This window comes from Limulus polyphemus, unplaced genomic scaffold (assembly GCF_000517525.1).
Source record: "Limulus polyphemus unplaced genomic scaffold, Limulus_polyphemus-2.1.2 Scaffold579, whole genome shotgun sequence".
In the NCBI taxonomy this organism is placed as follows: Eukaryota; Metazoa; Arthropoda; class Merostomata; order Xiphosura; family Limulidae; genus Limulus; species Limulus polyphemus.
Window position 1 is genome coordinate 285,391 of NW_013666189.1, and position 9,123 is coordinate 294,513.

General features: G+C 33.3%; 1 protein-coding gene across 1 annotated transcript in view; it reads right to left on the bottom strand.

Moving 5' to 3' along the window:
• The window catches only part of LOC106459230 (A disintegrin and metalloproteinase with thrombospondin motifs 7-like), an 83,227-nt gene that overhangs the window by 24,391 nt on the left and 49,713 nt on the right, over positions 1-9,123 (bottom strand). Inside the window, exons 5-6 of the mRNA XM_022385678.1 lie at positions 2,992-3,075; positions 1,726-1,853 (exon numbers count right to left, since the gene is read on the bottom strand). Of these exons, the coding sequence (XP_022241386.1) occupies positions 1,726-1,853; positions 2,992-3,075 (212 nt within the window). The remainder of the gene's footprint in view (positions 1-1,725; positions 1,854-2,991; positions 3,076-9,123) is intronic.

The following is a 9,123-nucleotide window of genomic DNA, read 5'->3' on the forward strand; positions in this document are numbered from 1 at the left end:
AAATCACATCTCTTTCAGTGCACATGTGGCTCCAACACAACACTGTGAATGTCTATCTAATATGTACATAACATTCATAAGTTATGCTTTGTGGCTAAGAAGCTATGACATTCATAATTAAAAAAAACTGATTTGGATCCGCTGGCGATCCATTCACAACATGAAATTGAATAAAATCAGTGCTTAGATGTAAAATGTTAGTAAATCAGTGTTTAGTAGTGAAATGTTAATAAACCAGTGATTAGAAGTGAAATATTAGTAAATCAGTGATTAAGAGTGAAAGGTTACAGTTGGCAATGAAAAAATAGTTGTAGTAAAAAATTAATTACACTTTTTAAGAAAACTATGAGCGCTAGTAGTATCCTGTGGAACCAGTCAATATCTAATAAATCCTGGAGATGAGCAATTGAATCCCATGAAGAAACATATGTGATAACGATCAGTAGACAGCTCTATTTTCATTAAAACGAAATCAACAGACCTTGATCTTCTCAGTAAAGAAAGCCAAATAAATTCCAATAGACCAACTTGATCTAGAACATATATAAACGTTTCTTCAGGGGAAATTGTAATAATTATTAGTATTTTGTTAAATAATAACCAATGAGTTTCTTCTATCCTAATTGGTATTTTACTGCTAGTATCTGTTTTCCTTAGATTTAATTTCAAAATAGTACAAATAGTTTGATTGTATTTTTGAAATTACTTACTGTATATTTCCTACTTTATTTGCACTAAAAATTATAACTTGTTTTCAGACTTCAATGAATATTAATTAAACGTTTTCTGAAACGTCAATATATATAAATATTTCCCTCTATACCACAGTGTTTGTTTTCATTACTGGACTTCATTCTCCTCCTTCTCAGTCAATCTATTCCTAAGACGTGTTTCAAGCCCCCAGAGGCACAGCGGCATGTCTGCGGACTTAAAACGCTAGAAACCGGGTTTCGATACCCGTGGTGTGCAGAGCACAGATAGCCCATTGTGTAACTTTGTGCTTAATTCTAAACAAACAAACAAGACTTGTTTCAATTTAGATTTTTGCTTTTTTAAGCGTCATAAAGCAGAACGCGCACATATTAAACTTAATGAATTCTTAGAACTCGGCTCCAATGTGCATACTCTCATCGTCTCGTTTCCTAGATTCACAAGCAAAATGATAATAAATAAAGTTTGGTAGGAAACAGATGATGAAACTTGATGCCAAGGTATGCCGATTTGAGAAGCTCTGATTTCTTCATATGTTTCTTTCGGATAAAATACTTTCATGAAAATAAACTTAATACACTTTGCACAACATTTTTCAAACACTATTATATTAAATTATGAAAACAAATACCACAAGGGAATCTTTGAACCTTCCATGAATACTCTGTTAAGTATGATAAGTCTGGAGCAGTCGACACGAGTTCCAAAAGCATTGTTCTCACTCTTTTTTGCTCTATTACTGAATTTCATGAAAAAATTCTAACCGCTATTACTTTGACTTACTCCACGTTAGAAATTATTATCACATGGTAGGAAAACCTTATTTATATACGTAGAAGTAATATGAAATAAAATTAAAAAACAATTCACATTGAAACACCCGTTTCATTATTTTAGTTACTGTCATTTATAAGAAAACGCAGAGTTGTGGCTTTATATCGATAACAAGTACCCATATTATATATTCCCATCAAACTAAGTCAAATTAATCATCCTTATTTTGGTATTATTTACCCAGATAGGTAAAGAGCCATGTCCCAATGGTTAGGGTTGCTGTCTCCACTTGGATTTTTTAACATTTGATACATACAGAACCGTTGAAGAAAGCAGTATCGTTCATTACTGCATACTTGGAAATCTTGCTGTAAAAATGGATGAAAAAAAATCTATTCAGTGAGATTTTCAAATATGAAAAATCAAACGAAACGTTATTTTTTCGCCTCTTAAATATACCAAATCATAAGTTTGACACAAAACGTATAGATGGCGGGAGTACCTTAAAAACCTACAACTTTGCCAATCGGAACAAATGTATGAAGATGAGCTGTAAGATGACCTTAAGAAACAGTAAGGTTACATCCAATGTTCATGGTCCGGTATGACCAAGTGATTAGGGTTCTTGGCTCACAATCTGAGTTCGAATCTCCAAACATGCTCGCCTTTTCAGCCGTGAAGGCGTTATAATGTGACAGTAAATCCCACTATTCACTGGTAAAAATGGTCCGGAGGTGGCGGTGGATGTTGATGACTAGCTGTCTTCCCTATAGTATTTCACTGCTAAATTAGGAATGGTTAACGCAGATAGCCCTCGTGTAGTTTTACGCAAAATTCAAAACAAATACATCCAATGTTCAAATATTTCATCCGTTCATTTCAACAACAGACAAGGAACGACAGCAGCACAAAATACAACTGTTACCTGTAACGTGCAGTGTAAGACATTAGTTTTATTCAAATGTTGACACTGGGTAGTTGTAGCAACCTTAAGCATCGAACTCATAATTTTAACAGCAATTCCTAATGAACTCACACGATAAGCAGAATATATTTAATTGTTTGTTTTTTCTTTAAACGTGTTCCGCGTATATTTTTATACATCTGTACTAACTGGCAAAACGTAATTTTTAGGGCCTTCCAACCGTCTGTACATTTAAAACCAAACTTACAATGCTCTAGTGATTTACTAGGCATATTGGAGGAAAGTCTGATAATATGAGTACATTAAATTCATTTACTAGGAAATTTAAGTATTCAAAAGTAAGAAAAAAAATAAAATTTACTCGTTTTGAGTGTTATTCACCATATGTGAACGAAAGTCCATGAAATGATTTACTTTCTACTGTGTCTTATTATTGACTAGAATCCTAGGTTCATTCTGTTTAGTTTCTATTTGTGCAAGAACTACAACATTATTGTTATTCTGTTTTGTTTTGTTTTTCTACGTAACGCAAGGTTTTTCGTTAATAAGATTCTATCCAATTACAGGAAGTTCTTACTTACTGGAAGTTCCTTCATGATGTTCAGGTGAACCAAAGTAATATGAAGTTCACTGTCAAGGAATGGTTGGCAGAACAGAGCTTCTAGCTTTAAAATACAAATAAAACAATTAATTATATTAGTCACAATACATTAGGCCTATTACATTTCTTAACACTAGATTATTTATTCCCTCTCTTAGGGTTTTTAAAAAGAAGAAGAATGTATAATCTGGTAAGTGACAGCACTGCCTAGATTGGGGTGGCCCGGTTTGTTCATCAAAATTGTATTTAAAAAAAACTCCTCAATAGGTCATCAGAACTTTATAATACTGTTACGACAGCGGAAGTCACGCGACGCTGGGAGCATGCTCGCTGGAGTTTCTCGTAGGATCATGAACTTTCCTGGCAACTCTAGTTTGTTCGAAGCGCCCTCTTTTTTTAGTATATAAGCCTGCCGAGAAAAACCAGCGCGATTGCAGAGGCATATATAGATAGAGAATGAGATAGATAATTGAGTCATGCGAACGGTAGTAACGGTAATAAAAAGTGTGTGTTTTGTTATCGAGATTGCAAACGTATTGACTGTGGAAATCATGTGTATTAGAAATTGGATCGAGAAAGAATAAACTAGTTTTATTTAAGAAAGGACTTGTATCGCTGAAGTTCCACGGAAATAATTTATACCGGAAATTAACAAACGAGCAGATACGTAATAACACTATACAGTGTTTCATTTTATAACAATATCCAATGTGATGACTGAGTCACTGGTTTTGGCAATGTCTGTAAATATCACGGGAAAAGTTTGAGTTTCTTGTTCTTCTTTCTTTTGCTTCTTTTTTATTACGTGATAACTCAAAAATCAAAACAATGGTGGCAACCAGTTTTACTGAGGTGAAATAGTTTCAAACGGAATATCCGCTTTTATAAGTATTTTTAACTAGTAGTGTAAACGATGTTATCATTACCCCTTCTAGTCAGCTTTCTTTCAGACATGTAGTGTTCCTTTAAAAAGCTTAAATACAGAGCGAAACAGGAATTACCAGTCAATAATAGATGAACAACAAACATTACAGTTGGAACCTCATTGTATTTAGAACTTGGTTATAAATACAACTTTCCTATGTTTATTGGAACACTGCATTAAAAATATAACAAACAAATAAAGAAAAAATGTTTCAATAAGGAAGTAAATGTAGGGATGGCTAATATCAATCCTTCAAAAACAATGTAAACAAGATAGTATGGATGGTGGCGATTAGCCTTAGTGGCTATGCCTTAAAGAAGGTAAAAGATGAGCAAGTACTTCATAGTATGGTAGCATGCATAAGTATTTGTATATATATATGTATAGAAAACAAAACCAGAATCTTTTACTCGTGTGTAGAGAGAAACAAGAACCTCCTGCAAATGCTTTAAATGGTAGATTATAACTTGGTGGCTCTTTCAGTACAAATCCGTTTCCGTATTTAAAAAGTGAAATTATAATTTATTCTGCAGTTCAAACACTTTTTACCTATCCTTAAAGTAAGCGTGTGCATTGAGAAAGCTGTGATTGACAGTTCTCAAACAAATTACAAAAACAAGTTTTAAAAATAACCAACTTATTTAAGACTATTATAATAAAACTGTTACGAACGCTCTTACATCATCTTGGACTGTTACGTTTACTCCTAGAAGTTCACCATCTAAAATATAACTTGCTAGAAATATTACTGTTACGTTTACTCCTAGAAGTTCACCATCTAAAATAAAACTTGCTAGAAAAATTACTGTTACGTTTACTCCTAGAAGTTCACCATCTAAAATAAAACTGGCAAGGTTTACTCTAGGAGTCTACCATTTAAGAAACTTGACCAGAAAGGTTACTGCCACGTCTACTCCTAGGAGTCCCATATGAAAAAGGTTTTCAAGAAAGGTTAATTCACGTTTACTCCTAGAAGTCCACAATTTAAAATAACTTGGCTTTTCGTATACCTCTAGGTTCTGTATGCTTCTTATTTTAACAGAAACAGAATATTTATATTGTTAAATATTTCATATAGAATGTCTTACTTGTGAGCTATTTCATGCACAACACTATAGCTCGCTGCTAGACCAGCCGAAAAGTATGGTTTTCCAAATGAATTGGTTGCACCTAGTTCGCAGATGACACAGTTTCGGTTTATTGTACACATTCCATTTATAGGAGCTAAGCCTACATTGCGTAAAACATAACAGATATTAGTCATTCTTCACTTAAAGTTACTAATATGTCAAATAAACTTAAAATTTAACATAAAACCGTAATTACAGAAGGCTTTCACTTCTTCATTCTCTTCAGAAAATAAATGTATATTTCTTCTCGTCTTTACAAACAAAAAGTATAGGCATATTTTGGAAAGATTCAGAATTCATTTATCTTTAAATGCTAAATTATTTCTAACATTCTATTTATTAGAAGATATGACTAGATCACACCTAAGATTATGAATGAAAAAATTATCAGATTAAAACTACAATTCTACATCATATGAACAGGAAGATATGAATGATTTATGTATCAGATATAATGGAAAATATGATTGTTTCGATGTATTGCCTCATAACGCATAAACGGGAAGGAATGATCAGATCAATGTACTACATCCATAACGTGTGGATATAGGAAGGTATAAGGTGATCGATGTATTACGCCATAACATGTAGATAAGAAAGTATGATTGGATCAACATATCCCCTCATAACGTGTGAGCAGGAAGAATCGATTGGATCGATGTATATCACCCCCAAACATACGGATTGGAAGTTATGATTGGATAAATGTACCACACCATACACTGTGCAGTAGAAAAAATAACTGTCTCGATGTATCACCCCGTAATAAACGAACAAAAAATACGATTTGATAAATGTATCACACTATAAAGAGTGAACGAGAAGATACACACTTGGATCGATGTTGCACCCTATAATATGTGAATAGAAAGGTATGATTCGATCGATTTGTTAGCCTATATTGTTTAAATGGCAAAGAATGATCCGATCGATGCGTCACACCAGAACGTGTGTTTGGGAAGGAATGGCTAGATCGATATATCACCTTAGCCATGTGAACAAGAAGGTATGATTAGGTCAATATATCATCTCTTAACGTACTAATGAAAAGATGAGATGGAAATGAAGTAACTCTTCATAACATGCGAATGATTGTGTTACCTCATAATGTGTGAACAAGAAAGTATTGTTGTAAGCTATATTTATGAAGTAATTTGTTTGTTTGCTATAGGGAGCTGAAGGTCGTAATGATCACGCTAATATCAAGTTTAATAATGTTGGCCTGGCAAGTTCTTAAAAAGTTGATGTTGGGTTTTCTAGTAAATTTGATGTTATATTATAAAGATGAGGTTTAATGAAGCTTCCTACCCATAAAAGTAATTTCTAACTTTTGCAGAAACTTTATTTCCTTCTACTATTCACATCATCCTTCTTCTTTCTTCATAATTGGAAGCAGTTGCCCACCTTATCTTCCCGAATTATTGCAGCTGTAGAAACAGGTCGATCAACATACTTCAAGTCGACCCATCAATAAACCTGTTGGTCCTGGAATGACTTCTTTAAACTATGAACTATTTATTTCATTTGTGGCAGATGGAATATTTTCAGCTAACTTTGTCCCATAACTAAAGCAGATTCCTGTTAACCATTGTTTTACTAGCCGTTGTTACCTCGATCTGGTTGGGCTTGAAGGCGCATTCTTGGGTTAGTGTCTCAATAAGTGTTAATTTTTTACTGTACTGGCTGCGATATCCAGGTTAGCTAATTCTATAACAATTCCCTCTTTCTGCTATCTTTTGAGAGGAGTTCTTATTCGATACTTGAAACTTTTATTGTATTGCGGATTGTTCTCTTCATTCTCTATAATTAGTTGCTTAACCGATCATTTTAGTTTTTCAAGACTATCGTCTGTGTATTAGCCAATATGATGATCCCATAATTTCAAGATTATGTCTTATCTCCGATCTAAATAGATTGTAGTTCCATCGCCAACTGCTAAACTTACTTTAAAGATGTACACCTACTTTGCTTCAGCCCAATTTTCATATCCTTGTATGTTATGAAATATATAAATTGGTGATGTGCCAACATACCTCTCATTGCGCGATAACAGGGAAAACCTTTCCAAGTTTTTTACAAGTTCGGTTAAGGTCTCTTATTTCTTCAATACCTTGTTCTGGTACTATACTCTGGGGCCCCCCAGTGGCACAGCGGTATGTCTGCGGACTTACAACGCTAGAATCCGGGTTTCGATACCCGTGGTGGGCAGAGCATAGATAGCCCATTGTGTAGCTTTGTGCTTAATTACAAACAAACAAACAAACTATACTCTGGATACTTCTTTCTGGTTTGATACTCTAAATCTGTAGGATAAGATATGGTGCTTAATAGTTGTTATGGCTCCCAGACATAAGGTTACATAAAGTTATCAAAGCTGGTCCTTTTAATTGGGTATTAAAATGGGTGACTTGTTTTTCACTGTTTCACCCGTTCGTTCTGGAAATGATTTCAAGTTGAGTCTGGAATGAAATTCGGAGGTATGTTCCTATTATAGTCCATTGGTTTTGGCTAAATTCTAGAACTGATGTCGTGGATGGAGTAGTCTAGGAAGTTCCTTAAGTTACAGGAGGTACAGCAGTAGAGATAATAGATGTAGACCAAATAATTTCCATATTTTGCAGTAGTAGGTGTTTCAGGTTGAAAGTCATAAGCCAATACGAAAAGAGATGTGGCTGGCTTAATATTTGCATTTAATAATTTATTTTTCAGATGTTTTATTATGTCATCAGTGTTCTTTTTTACTCCAATGGGGTCTTTTTTTACAACATCTTTGACTTTGTCTCCTTTTGTACTTTGCTTTTGACTTCATTGTTGTTCTTCGATCTTATTGTTGAAATCTCTCTATACATCTCCATTAGCTTTCTTGTCCTCAATTAGATCTTTTTTATTCTAATTCTTCTTTAAATAGTACGTCTCTTTCTTTTAACTCTTCTCTTAAATTCCCGTCACTTTCTAATTTTCTGTCCCTTTCTTACTCGTCTTATCTTATTATTTTTTAAATTTTCTACCTCTTTCTTATTGGTCCTCTTTTAATTTTCTGTACATTTCTTCGTAGTGTTCAGTTAATTTTCTGTCTCGTTCTTCCGGATTTAGTCCTAATAAATTCATCATCACAAATAATACTTCACTCTTACTCTATGACCTTGTTCTTACCATTTTCAACAGTTAAAGTTCATCAAGTATACTCAAAGTTATATTTTATGTTCATCAAAATAATCCTACTTTTGACTTCAGTGTTACAAGATTGTTCTTTCGTTCGCGGTTTTTTTTTTTTTGACGATGTGGTGAAAATAATTCAAAGTCCAGTCTACTTAAAAAGCTAAAAAATGAGTTTGTTTCTTCATTAACGTTTTTACAGGCTTGAGTTATTTACAACTTGTAGGCCATGTTTACTAACTGCACTACACTAAAAAGAATAAACTAACTTATACCACTTCACAGCTGAAATGAAAATACACTATCCGATTAAATATGTCAGCTTGAAGTAAGTCTAATGTCTTTTTGATTCTGCATTAAACCTCGAATTTAGATTGTTTCCTCAAATTTGCTAGAAAATCTGACGTCAAAATTTGTAGAACTTTCTAGGTCTACATTATAAGACTTTTCGACCTTGGTGTGATCATTACGACACACAGGTTTCTCTAGCAAACAAACAAATTATAACAATAAAAAATAAAGCTTACAACAGTATGACTGGATTGATGTATCACCCTGTAGCGTATGAATATAAAAGTATGATTAAATCAAAATGTTATCCCACAACGTCATAACATATTAAAGTATTAATACGAGTTTTACTCTCTTACCTATAGTCACGTATGTTTTCTTTCCCCATTGATTTGTATGATAGAAATCTCGACTGAAAAAACAACATATTCATTGTATTAATAATTTTTCTAGCAAGTTTTATTTTAGATGGTGAACTTCTAGGAGTAAACGTAACTGTAATTTTTCTAGCAAGTTTTATTTTAGATGGTGAACTTCTAGGAGTAAACATAACAGTAATATTTCTAGCAAGTTTTATTTTAGATGGTGAACTTCTAGGAGTAAACATAAC